The 25,700-nt window shown below is 40.2% G+C and overlaps 1 protein-coding gene across 2 annotated transcripts in view; it reads left to right on the forward strand.

Annotated features, from left to right (window-relative positions):
- The window catches only part of LOC122789471 (microsomal triglyceride transfer protein large subunit-like), a 1,260,333-nt gene that overhangs the window by 830,212 nt on the left and 404,421 nt on the right, over positions 1-25,700 (forward strand). For both annotated transcript variants that reach the window (XM_044056964.1, XM_044056965.1), the window contains exon 12: positions 664-875. In XM_044056964.1, the coding sequence (XP_043912899.1) occupies positions 664-875 (212 nt within the window). The remainder of the gene's footprint in view (positions 1-663; positions 876-25,700) is intronic.

Consider the following 25,700-nt stretch of genomic DNA (forward strand, 5'->3'; position numbering starts at 1 on the left):
TGATTTTTATCAGGACCATTTGTCTAACTATCCTTCTGTGCTTTTTAATATACAGACTTATGTAAAATATATTTTTACTACAGCATATTTTTTCTCCACTTGGACACCACATATGAACTGGATATTTTTTCAAAGTATTCACCAAACAGCAGAGACATTGGATGAACTTCTGACCTCCATGAGTCGTTTATTCTTGCTGCCTTCTAGAAGGAATGTAGATCACATGACATGCAACACTTTTACAGATAAGTCATTAGTATATAAAAGATAGTATACCTCATATAATGCAATAGTTACTTTTTTGTACACAGTATTTGTAAACTTGCTTGGCCCTCCCCTGACCCCAGACCTAGGCTTCCTGTTGGAGATCTGCTGCTCCATATTAATTGTTTGGCTGTGTAAGGAGACTGTAGCCTTACTCTGGTATGTCATCACTCACTCCTGCAGGTAAATCACTGTAGTTACCTGTGAGTAAATTGTACAGGTGCATTCTGTAAACAGTTATGAATACAGACCGAAGACATTTGTGTCTTTTATCTCCTGTGCCAAATTTGCATTTATTTTTTAAAAGTTCAAATATGAAAGGTTGTAGCAGTGTATTACAAAGTCTGTTCTTTAAAACATAAATGTATAAATGCAACTTTATACTCTCTGTTTCTACAGGTACAGAAGCAAATGAAATTGATTTTTCATCAGAACCAGAAACGTTATGATAGGACAGTCCGCTTGGCAGCTGCAGACATCATACTTAGAAGCAAGCCATCTTACATGGATGTAGCTAACATTCTGATGTCTATTGGAGAAATACCATCCAAAATGTCTGAATTTTTGTTCTCCAAGATCCAGACCGTACTGCAGACTATTCATCCAGCAAGGTGAGGTGGCTGTGGAAGGCACAGACAGTTTAGAAAGTGTAATTACACACACGCTAAAGCCTTTTCAATTTGCTTGAACATCTGTCCATGTAAATTTTAAGTACTAGTAACTAGTATCTGTTAAGCAGTATAGTCTAAAAGAGTATTTTTACATATATTGTGTTCTTTCACTTTGTTTGAATATCTGTTTATTTTGCATTTTGTAAACTGCGGTTCTAGTCTTTCTTTCATTATGAATATTCTTCCATTCTCTGCTCACTTTATTTATTTGACATTTGTTAACTGGGTTGGTCCGACTGGGCAGATGTCCTTTTTCAGTGGAGACCTGAGGAGAAAAGCTCCAATAGTACATGAAACAAGCAGTAAAATAACAAGGTAAGTAGTTACAACACAAAAATACAAGACAAACAGTAAAGACAACAAAATGAGTAGATGCAAGTGATGCAAGAATAATATAGCAGCTATTAAACAACTGCCATGGTATACTTTTACAGGTGAACAGGAGTTAATGTATCAAATTAAAGCATGAACAGTATAAAAAATATAATAAAAGTAAAATCTCTACAAAAACAGCGTAAGAATAATGTAGAATATGTAGGAGATTTAGAGTGAATGCAAATTGCGAGCATAGATTGGGAGAGAAACTTTGTGAGACGTCAAAGGTTAGGAAAAAGAGTGAATAAGAAACAGATAAAGTGACATTGTGAGCACATGCAGGAGGATGAGTGCAAGAGTGACATGTAGAGCACATGCAGGAGGATGAGTGCAAGAGTGACATGTAGAGCACATGCAGGAGGATGAGTGCAAGAGTGACATGTAGAGCACATGCAGGAGGATGAGTGCAAGAGTGACATGTAGAGCACATGCAGGAGGATGAGTGCAAGAGTGACATGTAGAGCACATACAGGAGGATGAGTGCAAGAGTGACATGTAGAGCACATGCAGGAGGATGAGTGCAAGAGTGACATGTAGAGCACATGCAGGAGGATGAGTGCAAGAGTGACATGTAGAGCACATGCAGGAGGATGAGTGCAAGAGTGACATGTAGAGCACATGCAGGAGGATGAGTGCAAGAGTGACATGTAGAGCACATGCAGGAGGATGAGTGCAAGAGTGACATGTAGAGCACATGCAGGAGGATGAGTGCAAGAGTGACATGTAGAGCACATACAGGAGGATGAGTGCAAGAGTGACATGTAGAGCACATGCAGGAGGATGAGTGCAAGAGTGACATGTAGAGCACATACAGGAGGATGAGTGCAAGAGTGACATGTAGAGCACATGCAGGAGGATGAGTGCAAGAGTGACATGTAGAGCACATGCAGGAGGATGAGTGCAAGAAGTCGCTCAGTGAAAAGAACTACGGAAATTAGGAGCTAAAAGAAGTCACTCAGTGAAAAGAACTACGGAAATTAGGAGCTAAAAGAAGTCACTCAGTGAAAAGAACTACGGAAATTAGGAGCTAAAAGAAGTCACTCAGTGAAAAGAACTACGGAAATTAGGAGCTAAAAGAAGTCACTCAGTGAAAAGAACTACGGAAATTAGGAGATAAAAGAAGTCACTCAGTGAAAAGAACTACGGAAATTAGGAGATAAAAGAAGTCACTCAGTGAAAAGAACTACGGAAATTAGGAGCTAAAAGAAGTCACTCAGTGAAAAGAACTACGGAAATTAGGAGATAAAAGAAGTCACTCAGGGAAAAGAACTACGGAAATTAGGAGCTAAAAGAAGTCACTCAGTGAAAAGAACTACGGAAATTAGGAGTTAAGAGGGCATCAGGTTGTCGGTTATGTTGGTTTAGCATGGTTAGCATGTTACTTTCTCCTTGGACACCATATAATAGATCGATATGACATGCACTTGTGGAAGATTATACCAGATGTAGCAACATGCTTGCATTCTTGCAATTACTACTACAACTGCTTCTTTTCAGATAGGGACTGCCAATGAAACAGAAATAACAGTTTCTTTTTTGGATAAACAGGATGCTTTACCTGTATTCTGCTTTTAATTGCATATTAAAACTTGGAAAGAAACTACAGGTGTGTCTCTTGTGAGACACAGAAATTAGAAGAGATCAATTAAGGAGTCACACAGAAGTTAGAACAGGTCAATTAAGGTTAATTATCTGTGAACTGAGGGGGTAGAGATAGGAACTAAACCTTCTATTTAAGGGAAAGCTTTTCTGGAAAGGCTCACCCAGAGTCTGCCACAACTTGCTGTGACAGAAAGGTTAGTTTGCTTTCTTGTATTTTGTATTACTTTATTGCTGCCTTCTATTTTGTATGCTGTGATTTGTTTTCTTTACAATTGTGCTTTAGTTGTATTCTGCTTTTAATTGCATATTAAAACTTGGAAAGAGACCACAGCTGTGTCTCTTGTGAGTCATGCAGACATTTTTTTTTGTTTCCCACCTAGCTGCTGCTGTTTTCTTAAAACACAACTGTCTTTCTAGTTGCCTGCCCCATATGTTAATTTGACCACATATCTCCTTCCCTCTCCCCTTTCACTGGCTGTTATGAGTAAGCACAAAATTCTCATTTTGTGAAATCACTCAACTTCAACTTGTTAAATTTACTGGTTGGCCACCCCACTGTATTCCATAGAACCAGAATGCAAAAGTGCCTACCCCCTTTCAATCAGTCTTGCTCTTTTAAAATTAGTGGCTCTCTGCGTAGACAGCTAAAACTTAACTTACTCCCTTTTTCATTTATAAATGCTTAGTGCACACTGCAGTGCTTAAGATATTAACCCTTTTTTTATCTTACCTTTAAACATCTATTGCAAGACCACCAGTTATTGGAGAGCATATATTCTGCTTCTCAGTGGTCATCTTGGGGTTAGTATTTCTGTTTTGCTCATGGTGAGAAAATGAGCACAAGGGCATTATTTTCTGGAGACTACTGATCACAGGAAAGCCTAGTAACTTCTTCATAGGAGACAGTTGGGAATGTGTGCTTACATTCTGCACCTGGTGAGAGAAGACGTAGAGTGCATTGATTCCTGACTGTTTTTGGTTGGGCAGTGATTGTCTGTGCTTGACGTTTCTGATTAGCCTGGTTGCAGTTGAAAGCATCTACCAGGAAAAGGCTACAACAAGCCCTACAGACCCTTGCATCATCTGGTACAAGACCATTGATCACCAAACAGGCTGTGGCCTGCTTCTCATCTTGGGATTGGTGCTGCTGTTTTGCTTCTGGTGACAGAAGAAGCAAAGGAGCATTGTATCCCAACAGAGTGAAGCTGTGGTGAGACCAGCACTAGTAGTAGCCATTCATGCAACTCCCCTCTTTTCATCATTCTTGACAAGATAATTCTGTGATTTCAGTAAGTACTCCTTGATTTATTTCTAACTTCAGAATATCTGCCTAAATACTTCATCCTTAAATTTTCAGGGTCTGCATATTAGTTTTCCCTCAAGTGCTTGGCAGTGGCCTGTACAGACATAGACACATTGAGTGGCATTTTTCCTGTAAAAGCACGATTGAAATTTCACCAATACCTAGTTGTACACAGGATAACTAGTTTGCAGTAACTAGCGCTGTCCCCAGATTTGCAAGCCGGATACTCCTAACATTGCTTTATATTCTCATTCCAACTGTCTGATCAATAAAAAGGGCCTGTTGCCATGGATATGAACTTTCCCACTGTCTCCATTACCAGCTTGGTGGATATGAGCATCCTGAGACAATGTAGAAATTGCCTCATGTTTACTGGCAACCAGTTAATTCTCAAACAAACTGGTATGGTATGTGGGAGTTGTATTTACACAATGTCACTGCAGGCAAAGCTGTCACATAAAAGTATTCCTAATGTCTATAACGTTGTCAGTAGTACACATGCTGCACTCATCACACACAATTCAAAGCAAACATATAAACCCACATCAGCTGAGGCACTTAAATGTTACCTTCCTAAACCCCAAAAACATCCTAAATAAAGTACACATAACAAACACCTTCAGCAGCCCCAAATGCATTCTTTCAAAACAACACCCACATCAACACATAGAGCTACATCTCATGGAGCCTCTACCTCTAAGCCCATAATGCAAGCCACCACACAATCCAACATTCTGGTCATTGGAGTCTCCATCGTGAGACACACTGATGTCCCTCTCACCAGGCTGAGTAAGGAGAAAGTTGCGGTCAGTTGTTTATCAGGGGCTAGGATCTGCCACATTAGGCCTGCACTCAGGTCACTGGACCACAGGTACCAGTATGACTCAGTCATAGTCCATGAGGGAGTAAATGACCTGAGACTTACCTCCCTAGACTATATGAAGAGAGACATCATGGAGCTCTTGGAATATGTGTCTCAGGCTGGTATGATCCTAGCATTGAGCAGCATTTTACCTTCAAGGATGATGCCACAATACCAACAAAAGATGATTGACTTTAATAAATGGATTAGCTTCTGGTGTCATTCTGAGGGGGTGCAATATTTGTCAGCAGGGAAGGAGATGATCAATAGACCATGCTGCTTTGACAGGGATGGTCTGCACCTCTGCCTCTAGACTTTTGAATATTACCTAAACATTGTCTTCCCCCATAGTGCCTTTTTTAGGCAATGCCAAACTGAAAGTACTTCCGACATAGCAAATCAAAACCAAGAAAATGTAAAGGTATTACTGCTCAATACTAGGAGTCTAAAGAAAATCCTCCTTTCTATGGAAGCTCTCTTTACCCTAGAGAATGCTGTCATCTGCGCAGTCAGTAAGACATGGTTTAAAGCTGCAGGGCACACACCAACAAGGTTATAATGCCTTCCACACATTTAGACCAGCTACTACATAGACAGAGACTAAAAGTGGAGGTGTCTCAATTTACATCAAAAATAAATATACCTCAAGGCTGGTCAAACAGGACAATGCACTTGAGCTGATCCATGTTCAAATCACCATAGGCAAAATCCAGTACTACTTCCTTGCAAGCTATAGGTCTCCCTGTATGACTCAGGAAAACATATACCATGTATTTAAACTTATTGTAAGCACTCACCATCCAACCCAATACCATATTCATGGGTGACTTTAATTACCCCACTATTAACTGGGAATCCTATATGACACCAAATGTACAGGCACAGAGATTCCTGAATTTTGTAAACATAAACTCCCTGGACCAGATAGTCAATACACCAACCAGGGGTGCAACCATACTGGATCTGGTTCTAAGTAATATGGGACAGTGCTGCACACCCCCCTACTGTAATGTCTTCCCTGGTAAGGTCAGACCACAAAATGGTCTCCTCTGAAGTAAAAATAAAACCTGGAGTATTCATGAGCCATTCTAATGCTAACTTCCTGTTGTTAAGTGAAACCCTGAGAACACTGCTGCCTATGCAGAACTGTTCACAGAAACCCTCCACAAGCATGTTAATATCTGCATAGAAGCAGCTGTACCCACGAGGAAGATGTACAGGACTAACTAAAAAAAAAATCCACTCTGGTGGTATCACAGAATCAATAGACTGTATACAGAAGTAAGAAAACCATGGCAAAAATTAGGAGGTACAGCACCCAGCAGGATAAAAGTATTATCATCAAACTGACAAGATAATTCAGAGGACAAATAAAATCTACCAAAGCCAAATCTAAGGTAAATCTAGCCTCCCAGGCCAAGGAAAACCACAAGGCATTCCTTAGCTAGGTCTGCAACTTCAAAGACAACACACAGTTGTGTGCAGAGCTCATTGTAAATGAGGTTTCCTATACTGAGCCAGAAGATATTGCAAACCTATTGGCCAATTTATTCAGCTTCAACTTTACCACTCTCTCTCCCTCAACCTTACCTCAGGAAATACCGTCAATTATAACTCCCCCTGCTATCACTAGGGAACAGGTCCTTAATGCTCTCTGTAAGGCCAAAACACTGCATCAGTGGTTCCAGACAATATCCCAAGATGCATTCTAAATAGCATGAAACATGACCTATCAAGCCATCTGGAATTGCTATTTAACTGTAGCCTACAAACAGGCTTCGTGCCTCATGAATGGAGAACAGCAACAGTCATCCCTCTGCACAAAGGTGGGCCGTCTACAGACCCTGGAAATTACAGACTCATAAGTCTCACTAGTCTTATATATAAAGCCATGAAAAGAATTATCATCAAAATTATCAGTAGTGATATAGTAAGCCTCCCGATAGTGGACCCAACCCAGTTTGGTTTTGTCAAGGGCAGGTCATGCCTACTCAACCTGGGGGACTTCTTTGAGAAGGTTACCAAAGCAATGGATGAGGGCAGAATGGTTCAAACTCCCTACCTTGATCTGGCCAAGGTATTTGACATAATACTTCACTCAGGCATTGTTGACAGACTCATGAGGTTAAGTACAAACCTGCATGCCACCCAGTGGATAGCCAGCTGGCTCACAGACAGGACCCAGAAAGTTAGAATTGGAGAGTCCACCTCTACAACGAGGCCAGTCACAAGTGGAGTCCCTCAGGGATCAGTTCTTGCAACTATCCTTTTTTGCATTTACTTCTCTGAAATCAAGGCCAATGTCAGTGGTCTCTGGCTGACTAAATTTGCAGATTTGTTTGCAAATTAGGAGCTGTCATTGAATCCCACACTAACATAAATGTTCACCAGGAAGGGCTGACACAGACAAACAACATTTGTCAGAGCCATGGACTAAAACTAAATGCCAAGAAATGCATTATAGTATCCTTTGGGAAGTCATCCATCCCTGGTAACTGTCACACTGACAACACACCCCTTAGAGCTGACCCAGTGGTCAGGGACTTAGGGACACGCATAGACAGTAATCTAGCCTTTTACCATCTCGTGTCTACAGAAGTGAGGAAATCATTCTAGCTTGTACAAATTCTAAACAAAAGTAAGGCATCTAAGCCCAAGGAAGTCATTGTTCCACTGTATTCGGCATTCATCTGACCTATCATTGAGTACAGTGCCCCCTTTGGTGTGTACCTAACCAGGCATATCCAATAATTGGAAGATCCACAGAGGTTCTTCACTAAAAGAATACAGGGCATTAGTAAAATGTCCTGTATGTACCGGCTCCAGGCCCTATCCCTCATTCTGTCTCCTACAGACTTTTGAGGGGAGATCTATGCCTGGCATACAGGACATTGTCAGGTGCAATTCTGATAGACCTCCTGCATATCCACAAAACAAACAGCATCAGAATTACCATTCTGAAGACTTAAACCTTGCCTGTGATATAAAGAGGACCTGCTGAAGAGACAAGTATGTATCCCAGAGACTACCCCATCTCTGGAACAGGCTCCCCATCCATGTGAAGCAGAGTTCTTCCCTAAACCAATTCAAGTGCAACTTGGACAATTGGATGGGGAACAGGAAATTCATCCCTGGTTTGGCTCCTATGTATCTAATGGAAACAGGCAACCTGTAAATGATTCATTTCCCAGGCCCCTGCTTGTAACTGTTTTATCTCACAAGCCCCTGCTTACACTTATCAAGGATATCAAAACTTGTCAGAGATTTGGGATGTATGGCTAGGCTTAAAAAGGCCCTTGTGGTCATTAGCATAGTAAACACTTATGAACCTATGTGCATTTAATCATTGGAGTTTATTAGCAAGCTGATAAAACGCTAAGATAAAACATTAGAATACTAGAAGAGCTTTTTTATGATTCTAAAATGACTAATCCTGATTAAGCACGCCAGAAATCAACAATATGTTCAAAATATTTGATTGAGTAGGTTGTTTGAAGATATTTAGGGATTGCTTGAAATCCTGCAGCTTAGGCTGACATATAGCAACAAAAAAACGAATTCCACGTGGAAATCTTCTTCCTGGGAATCAGCCTTTTTGCCTATGAGTGGAAAAGTTGAGCTGATTGGTAAAGTTTAAACATCTCTTTAATACTACAGAAATCCATTTCATGTAGGTCAACATACTTAAATGTTGATACCTTATGTGCTGACCTTGAAACAACTGTAACCAGTATATTTTTCCAAGATGTAAGAGGCAAGGCAGTCAAAAACTGTAAAAGATAAGTCAGAGAAGGAGCGTAGGTGCTTCTGTAAGATTCCGTGGACCACAGTGTCATGTGTTGCTGAGAGCACAAGGAAGATCAGTTTTGAAGAACAATATTGACCTTTCATCTTCAGTTTATTAACAACTCTTAAAAGAGCAGTCTTACTGCTGTGTCATTTCCTTAAGATGAACTGACAAAGAACTTGGAGACCATAAGTTGTAGGAAACAATTCAAGCTGTACTCTAATCACAGGAACCTTGCCAGTAAAGTGCAGGCTACAGATGGGATATTACTCCTGAAACCTACAGAGGTCCTTTTTTTGAGTACACACCTTACTAAAGCCTCTTTTAAGCTTGATTGGAAAACTGTCCTTCTCACTAAGGACCTCATAATTTGTAAAATAACTCTACCAAATACATCAGAACAAGACTGAACTTCTCTAAGTAGTCCATGTTCCATTTTGCAGTTTGCAACGCTCACACTTGAAGTAAGGTTTATGAACTTAATCTATATTTTGAAGCTCACACTCATGATGTTGTACTGCCCAGTGAGAAAGCTACCTCATCTGATGAGGTCAACCTTGGCAACAACAAAAAAAAAAAGTGTCCCCCTCTCAGTCAGAGGCAGTAAATACTATTCAGTCACCAAGATAGGCTGGAACACACAACCTGTTGACAGTCTGAAAAAAGTTTTCCCAGTTGATATGCAGAAACTGAAACTAATATTGAGCATTTAAATTCTTATATGAGACAGATCAGTGATTGGGCATATGACATAGGTATACATTTTAGTTATGATCAATGTAATCTACTGTATTTTTGGAAAGGCTACAGTTCAATCACCTATGCACCTACCAGAATATCTACTAAAAAAGAGGTGTGACGCCCCTCCTATGGGCCAATAATCAAGCAGCCTGAATTTTCACCACTGACAACAGTGAGGGACGTTCACTTGGAACAAAATTAAATACACACTTTACTTCCAGATGCAGATCTCTGCACCAAGCTAATTTTTCCTTAAGATCGCACATGGAGCACACTCAGTCCATGGGCTGGATTTCCCTTTCTCTTTCCAGGCCCCCAGTAAGATTCCACACTGACACAGCTGTAGAGTTGAGTCCTCAGCCGAGTATCTCAAGCCAAGTCCTTCACCACCCTATCTGTGAAGCCAGTGCTGTGTCCCCCTGCTTCAAGTAGCTGGCATACACACATTCTTTGAGATTTAATTTTCACACACACACAGACACACACCTAGGAAAGGTTGTCACAGATTTACCAGCTATGCCCCTCTACATAGACTGTAAGGTAGATACTGCCACCAGGGCACTCCAAAGCCAGCTACTCTAAGGCTTTTGCCAGTGTACCCAATTATACTGATTAAAATTAATACTAATACAAATGGTAGTGTTTGACCAATGCAGTGAGGCTTTTAGGAGTGACCACAGTGTCACCAAATAAATATAAGTATTCTCAAAGGTTAAAATATTCTCTAAAAGAGCAGCAAAAATGAAAAGTTTAAATATATTTAATAAGTAATAAAAGAACATGAAAATACTAAATATTTATTTACACTAAACACCAGAGTTTCAATCACAGGAAATATTAAAAATAGCACAAATGGATAGATTCACACAGCTACAGGAAAGAATCTCACTATATTCTCCTGACTGATCTAAATAATTACTATTCCCTGGTTACTTACTAAAACAAGGAAAAATGACGTGGGTGAGGGGTCCTTTGTCAGGTTTCACAAGCAGACTGCACTGAGACTTCTGTTTCATCTAGTATTAAAACATAATTTCAGTGCTGGATTACAGAATTACATCATATACATCTGGTCATCTGATTCTGGTTCCCATACTACCCCCTTTTACTAGAAATTAAACCATAATTTAGCACATGTGCATTACCATACATACAGCTAGAGCTTTACTAAGATGGGTTATAGTATCTGGAAGCTATAAACCATTCCAAAACTATGCCCCTTCCACAATAGCAATTAGTTTAACCCTAAGGACAATACTGTAGGATTTCTAGTCCTAGTTTTCAAAGACATTTTGTCTCTGTCTGCAATCAGAACTGCAAGATACAATCTTTATGGCCTAAACCAGGTAATTTAATTTCAGACTGTTTTTCAAAGTTAGCTGGACTGAGATTAACCTCTTCCCTTCCAGTATCCTCTGTTACAGTATATTCATTTCAACAGTTACAATACAGTCTAACACACAGGTGTATTTCTTTCCTGTCCAGCACTGATGGTACATTTTTAACACAAGCAGCTTGACAATTTTTCAACATAATCATCTGTATAAGTCAGGTGTATGTACAAATGACATATAATTATTTACAAAACTTCAGCTACCTATGCTGGTGTATGTTGCACATGCACTACCCTACTCCCTCTGGCATAGCTGACACTACCTTGCATCATCACATCCTATATAAAGACTTGGGAATAATAGCATAAACATGAATGCTAATCTTTCCTTTGACACATACACACTCAACTGATAAGTAATAAACCTATGCATCAAATGGTCCAGCAAAAGTAAAAATAAACACTCCAGATGTTATGCATCAAATGGGATACATTTAAAAATCATAGCACAAGAAATGAGATGTGTCTTTCATTACTATATGAAGCGTGTATTAGACCAATCTTACAGTACAATATATATATATATTTTTTTTGTATATAGAGTGCAGGTCAGTTTAATTATTTTGAGAGATTACAGAGACATTTCATCAAGAAGATTTTATTTCACAAAGTTTACAGTTAAAATATTAGATGCATATACCTCTATTTATTATTTACTATTCATTATCGTTAATTCAATGGTAAGTTAATATTTGCCTACAAAGTCTTTCATGCCCCAAGTTTAGAAGCTATCTTGGACATAAAAAAATTACAGCTGTAGTTTAACATGGAGACATCAGGCTATAAAGTTTGAGTTAGGTACTGTGAGGATACATTTACATCACTTTTACTTGACATAAGGATTGGTGATATTATGGAACAAATTTCCACTGATATTAAGAGACAGTAAGAACGTAAAATCCTGTAAGAGACAAGTGGATTCGTGGGCTGGTGACAGAGTGTTCAATTCAGAAATCTGTTACTAAATAGTCATATGGCCTTAGTGCTGGTACACAGCTTGAACTTAGGCAAAGGAATTGAGATCTCTATAGTGCAATGTGCTATATGGGACTAACAGACTGCAGGTTATTCCTAAAGGCCTGCGGTGAGCAGTGGGCTCATTTGGTACATTACAGAGGCAGAAAGAGAGCTTCTGTCCTAGTGTAGTTTCATGCTTGGATGGCACAGTGCATAACCTTAACAGCAACTGCATCTTATCCTAGATATGCCCACATTAGAGGTCAAACACACAGTTTCCACTGAGGTTTCCTTAAGATACCTCATCTCTTACAGGAGTGATAAGGTATGAAAATTTTACAGTACAAAAAATAAAATAGGGGGGGGGGTAGAAAAGCGGATTAGTAATGGAGAAGTTAAAGAAAGAGAAACTGAAGTTATGGATTACCTGTGAAGCAAAATATTTAGTGTTGAAAATGCAATACTGGTAACGTCACACCATGATGGAACAGTGAGTCCCCAAATTAAGGAGAAACAGGTGGAATGTAAAGCATCTGATCAGTTACCACATGAAAATAGTCTGGAGCCTTCAGCAAGAAACCAGTGTGAATGTTCAGTTGGAGTTACATCAGCAAGAGAAGGCACAGGAAACTTTGGCAACTGTGATGCAGTCAATGTTGTGGAGTGATAAGCCAGCGAGTTCCCATATGATAGAGCAGCAGGATGCAGCTGAAGAGAATATGTCATGGGAAGATGTTTCTAACTTTTAGTAGAATGCCTGTAGGAAATGGAGAATAAACAATGTGCCCTCAGTTTAGAAGAAAAACATTTAAGGGGAGAGTTTGCTTGATTTAATAGAGATGGATAGACATAGTAAGACTGATGAAAGAAATAGCTTACAGAAAGTCAGTAAGACCCAAAATGTTATGTCTGATAAAACAAATGAACACAGTAATCAAAACTATTAACAGAAGTTCATGTGATATAACAGAAGTAAATAAGATTGTTACTGTGCAGCTAAATTAATGGCAGATAAAGTCTTATCACAAAAATACAGGGCAGCAAGAAAAGGAAGGAAAAATCAAATTCCATCATTGAATTATTGAATAGAGAAAAGTTTAAAGCAATTAAGACAAGTCACTGTTAGAAGATTATAGAAGAGGGAACAGATCAACAAAAATATTTAGAACGATAGAAGTGATAAATGCAATGTGCAGTATTAGAGCAGACCAGATCAGGATCTATCATACACCTTTGCAAATAATAAATTAAAAATATCAGCACAGGCAGAAAAGCTTAGAAGATATGCAGATAAATATAAAGAAAAAGTACAAAATAAGCAATGCAAAAGGAATAGAAACACCACCAAAAAAGAACTAGACATATTTTGGAGAAATACCTATGAAGACCCAGTGGAACATAACAAGGATGCCGAAAGGACAGAAGAAGTAAAAGAAACAGTAAAAAAATTAAAATGTATAGGACATGAAATGGGAAGAAGTAACAGCCCTACTCCTCCCCCTTCCACTCCATATCTGCTCTAAACCTATCATAAGGATCCAATCCCATGGGGCACCATCTTTAAATCCCCAGTGCTGCCTTCGGCTGCTGTATGTCCCTGGCCGTTGCTTTTACTGTGTTTTTGTAGCTGCAAATCTGTATTATTTGTACATTTTGTGAAACTCTGCAATTCTCTTTGTATAAGTGTTTCCTGATCTGTTCAAATTGTACGTGTCCTTTCTGCCGTAAAACCGCCAACTTGTGTTAGCGTACAGAAAGCGCATTGTGAAGCAGCAGTGTAGTTTTTAATCATTCAAGCGTTTACTAGCTGTAGTAATGCTGAATGAGTGCAATAGTCACTTCTAGCGTATTAGCATTAAATTTCGCTAAATACGAGGATTTAACCAGCTCTGACCCTAGAATACTTACTGGATGTGCCTTACTTAAGCAAAACTGTGTTTATTGAATAACAGTCCATGCCAGCGACTTGTTTCCCATGATTATTGTGTTTTCCAGTTTCAAGTACAACTGTGACAATGAATAGATATGCAAACCAGCGTTCTGTTTATTAGAATTTGATATGCGTTCCTTTTGAGTACCACTGCTGAACACGAGCATTTAACATGTTTTGTACCTAATATATTATCCACTTGCCGAGTCTACTTAATATAACTGTGGAATTGAAAAGTTTCATCAAACTAGCGTTTCACCTGATAACCTTGCCTAACAAAAACAAAACTGTGCAATGAAAAGAAATGCAAACTAGCATTCGTTTGTTTAGAATTATGTGTTCCTCTTGTGTATTCCTGATGAACACAATGATTTAACCTGTTTTGTACCTAAAGTATTTCACTTGCAGAGCCTAATTTAAGTATAATTATGCCATTGTAAAGTTAATGAAACAAGCGTTCACCATATAATCTTGCTCAACAGAAACAAATTTAAGCCTAGTATAAGTGAATGTTGTTTGCTGTTAGTCTGAGGAGCCTTAATTTAATGCCAAACTGTGGCAATTGTTAAACAATCTATAGTAATAATTTAGTGTATAGCTTGAAGCCAGTTTTGAGATATATTAAGAAGTTAAGTGCAGACACTCATATACAGCTTAAGATCCTAGTTACACTGTCTATTCTAAGGTAACACTGAAACTGTTTCTGTGCCTAATTCTTTGATTTTGAAATTGATGATATATATGCATTTTTTATTCACTTTTGAATGACCTGTATTTCTTTGCTTATTACACCCTTTTTTTTACAACTTTCACTCTCTTTATATCTCTCCATGACGTGGTGGTAGCATTGTTACCTCACAGCAAGAGGTTATCCCATTCAATTCTCGGCTTGGCTTGGGAGTGCCTTCTGTGTGGAGTCTGCATGTCCTCCCCGTGGTTGGGTAGCATTCGAAAGACATGCGTGCGTAAGTGGGCATGCCTTCGTTGAAGGTTGGGCATCGAGCTGGCACCTCGGCGTTACGTAAAAATCTGCTGCCAATCATTAATGGTCCGGAGTTCCGCTGTGGCGACCCCTTACCGGGAAAAATTCAAAAGACAAACAACAACTCTCTTTATATCTCTCCAGCATTCCATCCTTCCTACCTAAAATACTCACTTAGCGACCTTGCACTAGTGGACACCCAAGAACAAAAATAATTATATACCAAAATCTGTTTGCCTCATCCCCAACAGGAAAAGAGCCAAGCTACTCCCCAAGCTGAACTCCTTAAGGAATTAATGAAAATATGTGAAATGTTGTTCTACCTCCTATAATTTAATGTGATATTGCTCAAAACTTGCTACGTGGTTAGAGCACGCTGCCTGCCAGGACAGCCAGCAGCCTTACCCTTCTTACTCTGCATCCCCCCATACCTGCCCTCATCCTAGACTCTTAATTCAACTCTCTGATTTCCCCTTCTTTTTTTATTTTCAGCATCCCATTGTGGTTCCACTCTCTGCAATTATAGGATTTGACGACTATTAACTTTCTTTTTCTCTCTTTTTTTCCTTCACTCTTAGTACAGTTAATAAGTTATTTCCTCATCCATTTCTTCACTAGCTTCACTCCATCAGTCCCAACCACTCTGAAACACTCAAATCCTTTTCCTTATACCACTACTGTAAACATCCCTTTTACCCCCCCCCCCCCGCATACCTTCCTCTGAACTTACCTTCCACTACACTGATTGTTTTCCTCACTGTCCTGATTCTTCATTCCTTTGGCTCTACCCACTCCATTTGCCCTGCGGGCTCACTCCACTCCCCTTCCCCCAAACTCCCATCCACCCCCACTACCGCTACACTTATACTTAGCTATCAACTCCCACCTCTTCCACTATCCAATCCAGACTACCCATCATACCCCCACCAGTCTCCTCCCACAGTCCTCTCCTTCAGAAGAAACCACCACCTTAGACTTTACTATCTAACACTACTTATCTAATAAACTAACAAGCAAAAACCCAAAATCAAATTCCCAAAATCCAAACCAACACCATGTCCCACAAAACTCTATCCATATTTACTCAAATACTACTTCTAACAACTTTAACTTACCTAAACTATCTAACCCAACCTACCAACGCAAATCATTCCCCCCAATTTCACACCACTACCCTATCCTTCACAAACGACATACACATGTCTACCTATATTTCTCTCAGTCTCTTCCCCCTCAACACCACCATGCTCTTCTCCTATGAAGTCCTAACTAAAAACACTACTCCCAATTACACTAGTGAAATATCCTCAAAACTCACTACCTGCGCTGTATCTCCCAAACAAATAAAATACCTCCCCTATCATCTTATCTCTGTCCTCCTCTCCAGTGACATTCACCCAAATCCTGCCCCCTCTACCATATTGAATCCAACCCCGCCCCCATCCCCACCAAACAACAGGTAAAGCCCTCCATTTCTCAGCTCTAAATACTCAGAGCGTCTGTAACAAAATTCCAGACCTTCATGCCTGGCTTCTATATAACCAACCAGATATTCTCTCAATCTCAGAAACCTGGCTTAAGCCCCATATAAAAGATTCCGAACTAATACCGCCCAACTACTGCATGTTAAGAAATGACAACACATAAAAAGGGGAGTGGGGTAGCACTCTTATACTCCGCATCCCTCCTAGTCACATCCTATACCAAACCTTTCCCCAAATTTGGCAAGGCAGAAATGATAGCAGCCCTACTCCACCTAAACAAGCATAAACCCATGTTTGTCATCTCCGTCTATATCCCCCTGGGTGACAATGTCTCACCCCTTGAAGACATTCTGTCCTGGGTCTCCTCCAGTATCACTCACAAAACCATAATCCTAGGTGACATTGACATAAACTGGGCCACAATCCAATCTCCATCTAACTCACTCAATATTAACTTATATAACTACACACAATTAATCAAATCCACTACTAGATCTTCCAAGAACTCCACTACTGGAAGTATAATAGACTGGATTCTAGTATCCCATCCTCACTATATCTCAGACAGTGGTACACTCCCCAACTCACTAGCTGACCATTTCTCCATTTTTGCCCATCACCTCCCCTTCTCTATGCAACAAATCCACACCTATACTTCCGCTCGCTGCCTAAAAAACTTCAATCCTGAACCTTTCTCAAATGCACTAAAAAAACACTAACTGGAACCCATTAAAGACTCTTCCCCTAGATAATGCCCTTTCCTACTTAAACTCTTCTTTCACAAACCTGCTAGACTCCCTTGCCTCACTAAAAACAAAATGTATAAAAAGTAAACCTGAACCCTGGTTAAGCAAAAACACATTAGCCACCATGCAACTTTGCGACAAAACCTGGATGTGTTACCACAAAAATAAAACCACTGTCACCCTTACTGAATATAAAGCATTAAGAAATAAAGTAAAAAAACTCATTACCTCAGACTGCAAAGCATATTTCACTACCCTTCAAACAACCACAGTACCAATCCCAAACTATTTTGGAAAGGAATCTCATCTCTCCTCAACCCTGGTAAAATAGAAAACCCTTGCCCTAACCCAGATGAATATGATACAGACCTAGCAACTCAATTTAATTCTTTCGTCATAGAATCCATCAGCAAGCTAACATCATCCTTCACCAACAACTCAGTGACCCCTCCTCCGCCTGCACCCACCCCTCGCCCCCTAGCATCCATTGCACCCAGTCCCCACCCTTCTCCATCAATCCCATCTCCATATCCACCATAAAAAAACTTCTCCTAAAATTAAAACCTGGTTCCAATGTCCCTGATGAAATCCCTTCCTACTTCCTAAATGTAGCTGTAGAAGCTATTGCCCTCCTTGTCAATATACTAATCGATCGATCTATCTTTGCCAAGTCCCCCAACTCTGGAAGAAAGACTTTATTATTCCTCTCCACAAAACAGGCACAAATAATAAGGACATTCCAAACTTCTGCCCTATCGCTATCCTATCACCCATTTCGAAGCTACTTGAAAAATGTATCCACCAACAACTCTTACCCTATCTCATTAAAAACCAGCTTCTTACCCCTACACAGCATGGTTTTAGACCAGGTCATAGTACCTCAACTGCCCTCCACTCCTTCCTAGAAACAATTAACAAAGCCCGTGATTCAGGCCGCTTCATGCCCACTCTTCTTCTCAACCTCTCTAAGGCATTTGACACCATTTTCCCACATCCTGCTTCTTAATAAACTGTCCAAACTTAACTTATCCTGTTCCTCTACTAAGTGGTTCTGTAGCTACCTCACAAATAGGCAACAAGCAGTTAAATGGAAAAAATCCATCTCACCCTTCCGTAACACATCCACAGATGTCCCCCAAGGTTCCATTCTAGGCCTCCTACTATTCAACATATTCATAAACAATTTCTACCAAGCCATTCCTAACTCCAGCCTCATCCAATATGCCGACAATTCCACTATTATCTGCTCCTCCGCTTCCATCACAGCTCTTAATCTAACACAAAGCACCTTCTCCTCCACTGAGCAGTGGATGCTAGACAACCGCCTGGCCCTTAATGCAACCAAAACAAAACTTATGCTATACACTGCCTCCAAAACCTCTTCCCTAGATAAACAATCATTCATAATTACCAGCAAAAATAATACTCCCCTAGAAATAGTCTCTGACACTAAATTATTAGGAATACTCATCGATGATCAACTAAAATTCGACAAACATCTACAAGTTAATATAAAAAAAAACATAAAAAACTTGGTATGCTTTACTGTCACAATAGTTATATCTCTTCCTCCACCAGGCTTACACTAGCCAACACATACCTCATCCCATCCCTTCTATATGGTGCATCTATCCTTACCAATCTGCAATCTTCCCTCAAAGCAAAACACTCATCTTGTTACAACAAAATATCTAAATTTGCACAGGTCACAGTGCCTCGTCCCACCATTGTAATTCCCTTCACCAATTAAGATGGCTAGAGTTACCTAACTTCCTCACTTATACCCAACTCATCCAAGCACAGACTCATTCACAATCCCTCTCGCTGCCCTTCCCTAGCTAATACCTTTGAAATGCACAAACCAGATCGACTCCTAAGATCCAATTCCCAAAAACTAATTAAATTGCATAAACCCACACATCCAGCTGGGAATCATCTGATCTCCTCCTCTCTTGCACGCCTCTGGAATTCCCTTCCTTCTCCCATCTGTACCATTAGCAGTCTCTCCTCATTTAAAGCCTCACTGCACTCATACCTTACTTCACAATGGAAATGCTCCTGTTCCCATCCTGCCTAATTCTTACTACACTTTCTTCCTAGTCTCCCAAAGCTATTCTGTGCCTTTTACTGCCTCCTATACTTCTACATCCCTAATGATGTATTTGACCAACTACTAAAATAGTTACCTTGCATTATTATTTTTTAAAAAACACATTTTTCTTTTTTTTTTTTTATTTTTATTATTTCTGCTTTTATTGGAATCAATCTGATGTAATTTGCAAATTTAACAATTTTGATTTGTTTATTATTATATTTACTTCTATAATGTCAAATGTTTATTTGAAATGTGTACTATGGACTTGTATTTTTCTGTACTATGTATTCATATTTTTCTGGAGCATTTCTCCCCAAGACTCCATTGAAAATGGGCTCCCTGTGGCTCAATGGACTATCCTGAAAAACAAACTGCAATAAGTAAATAAATTAAGAAAAGTTCCAAACTGGAAATCCCCAGGCCCAGATGCAGTACCAAATGTCTGGCTAAAAGTATTAACATCCTTCCATAAAGATTTAGCCCTGAGTAAGGACTACTTGTATGCACACCCCAAACAGACACCAGCCTGGTTAACAACAGGAAAAGTCATACTCCTCCTTAAGTGGGAACCTGCAAGCTATCCTAAAAACTATAGACCAATAACTTGTCTTCTGACTGTTTATAAACTGTATACTGGAAATTGATGCTGACAAGAGTTTATACTCATTTAGAAGAAAACTCATTCATTGCAATAGAGCAAAAGGGTAACAAAAGAAAGTCATATGGCGCAAGGAGCTGTTAGTCATAATGGGCAAGTATAAGAAAGGCAGGAATTTAAGTATAGCATGGATAGGATTACAAAAAAGCATTTGACAGCATCCCACATTCATGGATAAAGGTGTGTTTACAGACGTATAAGATACACCTTAAATTGATCAGTTACATTACAGTGACCATGAAACAGTGGCAAACTACATTGCAGCTAAGCCGTGATAAAGGACAAGTTTTTATCCCAGGGATAAAAATTAAAAGGGGGGTATTCCAGGATGACTCCTTGTCACCACTGCCCTTTTGTCTTGCCCTTAACCCATTAAGCTGTCTACTTAGCACATTAGGACCTGGTTACAATGTGGCTTCCAGTAAACGGCAAACTGTAAAGACTTATCTTCTTTTTATGGATGATTTAAAACTGTATAGCTCATCAGATGAAGAGCTGAAAGCATGACAGGAGATGCCTAAAACATAGTCAGATGATACAAGAATGTAATTTGGTCTTGATAAATGTGCAAAGGCAGTGGTTAAAGTAGTAACACCAAGAAAATGTGAGTCTGAGACAGGAATGTGATATAAATGTATTTTCAGCAAGAGGGAGTGTATAGATATTTGGGAACTGATAAAGGTAAAGCTCTCTCCAACCAATACTGAACTTGACAGTCAAGAGGAGAAGGTAAACACTTGCACCACACCACACTCATCACATAGTCCCACTAAACCTACACCACCAAAATCCACACATACAAACACAAATACATTCATGGAGGCTCTCAATAATAATCTGCTCAAGCAACAGAGACCTCCAAAGCAGAAACGCAAGCAACCTTCACCCCCAATACAACCCAAATGACACATAGCCCACAGACTCAGTGTGCTTCTCAACCACAGCCCATAAGGCAAAACAACGTAACCAACACACACAAGTCATAGGTGACTCTATAGTCAGGAACACTGATGTCCCACTCACCATGCTAAACAAGGAGAAGGTTACTGTCAGCTACCTGTCGGGTGCCAGGATCTGCCACATAACCCACGCACTCAGGTCAGTCCACAACAAGCACACAAATGACTGTCATTGTCCATGTTGGTGTGAATGACCTGAGATGTACCTCCCTGGACTACATGAAAAGAGACATAGAAGAGCTCTCCGATCTTGAAGCCCAGGCAGGTATGACCCTAGCCCTGAGTAGCATCCTGCCATCGCCCAGAATGATACCGCAATGCAAGGACAAAATGATTGACTTCAACAATTGGCTAAGCTTCTGGTGTCATTCTAAGGGGATCCAGTACCTGTCTGCCTGGGATGACGTGGTCGACAGACCACAATGCTTTGCCAGAGATGGCCTGCACCTGTCACCCCTAGGATTCTGGATACTGGCTAAGGCTCTTGCTGCCCCTTTTTAGGCAGGGTTCAAATGACAAATTCACCACCGTAACAGGAACAGGCAAGCAAAAACTGAGGGTAATGCTACTCAATGCAAGAAGTCTAAATCTCAAAATGCACTCCCTCGAGGCACTGCTTAAAATGTAGAACATCGATATCTGTGCAGTGACTGAGACCTGGTTCAAGGCTCCAGAGAGCACTCCTGCATTACCAGGCTATAACTCATACCACACTTTTCTGCCACCTAACCTGGACCGGAACACCAAAGGCGGAGGTGTGTCCATATTCATTAAGGATATCCACACCTCCAGGCTAGTTGCTCAGCATAATGCATCCAAGGTTATCCAAGTGCAACTAACTCTGGGAAAAACTGCAATCCAAATTGTAGCTTGCTGCACATCTCCCACCATGCCCCAGGATTCCCACTCCTCTTTTCTTGATATACTGGAAGATATTAGGGTACAACCAAACACCCTAATAATGGGCGATTTCAACTACCCCACCATTAACTGAGAAAACTACTCGTGTACCAACTCCTTCGCTCAACACTTTCTGGAATTCATAAATTCCAATGCCCTGGATCAACTTATCCACACCCCCACCAGGGTATCCTAGACCTAGTCATTGCCAACATGAGTGACTGGGGTTCTACACCTGAAGTCAACTCCTCGTTGGTCAGATCCAACCATAACCTAATCACCCTAGATATCCACATCCTGCCCCCACCCGCCATTAAGGAAATCATGGTAAAAAATTTCTCCAAAGCCAACTTCATGCTTCTTAAGACAGAAGTGGCGAACTTCATGACACCCATGTAGATGGACAATACAGTTACGACTGCTGAATCCTACACAGATGCACTGTATAAGCACTTACACAAGTGCATGGATCGTGCTATCCCAAACAGAACCAAGATGCTATCCTCCAAAAAAAGGAAACCAATCTGGTGGTCCCCTGCCATAAACAAACTCTACAACAGAAGGAAGAAACTGTTGCAAAAGAGAGTAAAATCCCATGAGTGGAGGAGTTCCCTTGTCAGCCTCAGTAAGAAGCTGAGGTCCCTTATAAGATCCTCCAAAGCTAGCTACAAAAACAAAATTGCCACTAATTCTAGGGACAACCACAAAGCATTCTATAGCTGTCTCAAGAACCTCAATGGCAACACCCAGATCTGCTCTGAGTTACAGCACAACGGCATGAAAATTACAGAACCAACATCCTGGCAGATAGGTTCAGTGCTAACTTTACCCCCCTCTCACCCCCTAAAGGACCCATAACTATACAGGAAGAATGCAGAGTCCCTGTAATCACAACTATGCAGGTAAAAGCTGCACTCTCTAAAGCCAAAAACACAGCATCCATGGGACTGGACAACATCCCAGGCTACGTTTTACACAAACTTCAGAACAAACTGGCTCCCCACCCCAAGCACCATGTTCAATCATAGTCTCACATCAGGCTTTGTCCCCACTGAATGGTGCACAGCAACAGTTATCCCACTCCACAAAGGGGAGCCACCACTGATCCCGGGAACTATTGCCTTATTAGCCTGACGAGCCTGGTCTGTAAGGCCATGGAATGTATCATCATGGAACTCATAAACAAAGACATTAGTAACCTCCAAACTCTGGACCTCACCCAGTTCAGGTTTGTGAAAGGTAGATCATGCCTCCTGAACCTGATCGACTTCTTTGAGGCAGTCACCAAAGCTGTAGACGAGGGTAAGGTGGTTCACACAGCCTATCTTGACCTCGCCAAGGCTTTCAGCACCATCCCCCATTCTGGAATTATAGCTAAACTCACTAAACTTGGTATAAATCCCTAAGTCACAAGATGGGTTGCCAATTGGCTCACTGACAGAACCCAGACTGTAAAAGTTGCAGACTCCAAATCTGACTTCAAACCAGTGACAAGTGGAGTACCACAGGGTTCAGTCCTGGGACCACTCCTGTTTGGTATCTACTTCTCTGAAGTACAGGCTAACACAGAAGGCCTTTGGCTAATGAAGTTCACAGATGACTGCATACTGGGAACCATAGTTGAGTCCCCAAATGATGTGGACATCCTACAGAAGGGCCTCAGTGAGACAGATGCCTGGTGTCAGAGCCATGGCCTCAAGCTCAATGCCAAAAAGTGCATTGTCATCCCCTTTGGTAAAAACTCTGTACCCATGAACTACCACATAGGCGGCAGTCTACGTAATGCCGAATAAGTGATAAGAGACTTGGGGATCCAGGTGGCAATAGTCTCTCCTTTGATAATCACATCACCACAGAAGTCAGGAAATCCTTCTACATGGCACACCTCATCACAAAAGGGGTCTCATCTAGGAAAAAAGAGGTCATTGTTCCCCTCTACTCGACACTCATTAGATCCATTATAGAGTACAATGCCCCTTCTACTCGACACTCATTAGATCCATTATAGAGTACAATGCCCCTTTTGGAATGTACCTCACAAGACATCTGCAGCAGTTGGAAAGACCACAGAAGTGCCTCACTAAGAGGATTACTGGCCTCAAACAGAGCTGTTGGACATGCTACACCTAAAGAAATCTCAATCCCTCTGAGCTACACACTCTAGGGACCTAAACCTTGCCACCACAATAAACAGGACATGCTGGAGGGATAGATTCCTGTCCCAGAGACTTCCCATACTCTGGAACAAGCTACTCATCTATATCAAGCAAAGTTCCTCATTAGCACTCTTCAAGAAAAATCTTGATAAGTGGATGGGAAATAGGAAATACACCCCGGGGATCACTTCTGTGGCTCTGCTCAACAGGGGCACAGGAAAATAACTTTCTTGGGTGGCGTAAGCCAGGGAACTTTGTTGGCAAGGCTTACTTTGGCCCTTGGGCTGATAGCCTAGTATCTACCTATGAACAAATACTAACAAAACTCAGTAAAGAATATATTAGAAGACTAAAATTAATACTGAAAACAGCTCTGACATCTAGGAACAAAGTCCAAACTATAAACCAATTTGCTCTTACTGTTCTAACTTACAGTTCTGGGTTGACTGACTGGCCCCAAAAGAAATTTGGACAGGTAAACAAGAAAAATGCTTCAGGCTTATCAAATGATATATAAAAATCAGTGTATACCAAGATTATATATCCCTCATTCTGAATGAGGTATGGGCCTCCTCAAAATTAATTACATGTATAGGTCTGCAATTGTAGGACTGCACACATATCTGCTGACCTCCTCAGATCCAAACATTGTAAAAGTTTTGAAACATGAAGAGAACAAATCTAAGATGACTTCCCTGCTTAGTTTAGCAAAAGCATATCGGTGTCAAGCAGCAATGAAAACTAGAATGAAAATAAATAAAAAAATGCCATTCCACAGTGAAAGTGTTTTAGGTTGTAAATGTGTTATAAAATAGAATAACCAAGGTTAGTCTTATAATAGAGATTATTTTACATGTTATAGGAGTAACATGTTAAAAGTTGATGTATTATTTTTTATTTATTTGGTTGTAAAAGGATTGTTATAGGAATGAATATTGTTTTTAAATGTTAATTGTTGGGTGACGTCATTGGTCACATGACACTTTTTAATTATATATTGAATTGTGGTTCAGCATGGCTTTACTCTGATGAAGCACTGAGGAATAATAGGGTGAAAGCTCTTAGTTCACGTTGTTTTTAATGTTCCATTAACCCGAGTGTTGTACTTTCACTGTGGAGTGGTGTTTTTTATTTGTATGCCCCATATAATGCAGTAGTTATATTTGTATACACAGTATTCTCAAACTTGTAGCAGTTTTAAAATTGCACCTTTTAAATAAGACATGTCATCTGGAAAACTATCTGGAGCAATTCTTCAAATGAAGAGGTTTGGAAAAAGAAAGTTTGTTGCAAAATGCCAGATTAGGAAAACTCCAGAGATCAGTCAGTGGTGATGAATTCATAAAACAGTATCCATAATAAATAAGTAATTAAACCAGATAACATTACAGTCAGCGTCCACGTTCGACCACAGTCAGCTTCCACATTAGACCACAATGCTGCAGTCTCAGTTTACATGTTATTCACATGTGAAGCTTACTAAAGTGAAGCAGGTTAGATTAGTTAAACAAAGACTGATTCTATTGATATATTCAGTTTGTAGTATTACAGTTGTGGTAAACAAAGAAATAAAGCTACCACACTAATAATATCTATTACTAATGCACAGGTGTTTGCTTCTGCAAGCTTAATACTTAATTACAGGAAGATAAAATTTTAAAGCACTGACCTTTTTGTGGAACTAGGCTAAGAATGGTAAGAGAGAGGCAAGCAGTCTGTCAGGGCACATATACTGCTGTCTCGAATTGAAGCAGTTAAGCCATCACATCTACTGGAGCAGCTCCAATGTCACCAGCTGTAAGTCAGAGGAGGCCAGTACAACAGCAGGTAGTCTC

Source organism: Protopterus annectens, chromosome 14.part0 (assembly GCF_019279795.1).
Source record: "Protopterus annectens isolate FY-2018-M chromosome 14.part0, PAN1.0, whole genome shotgun sequence".
NCBI classification, from domain to species: Eukaryota; Metazoa; Chordata; order Ceratodontiformes; family Protopteridae; genus Protopterus; species Protopterus annectens.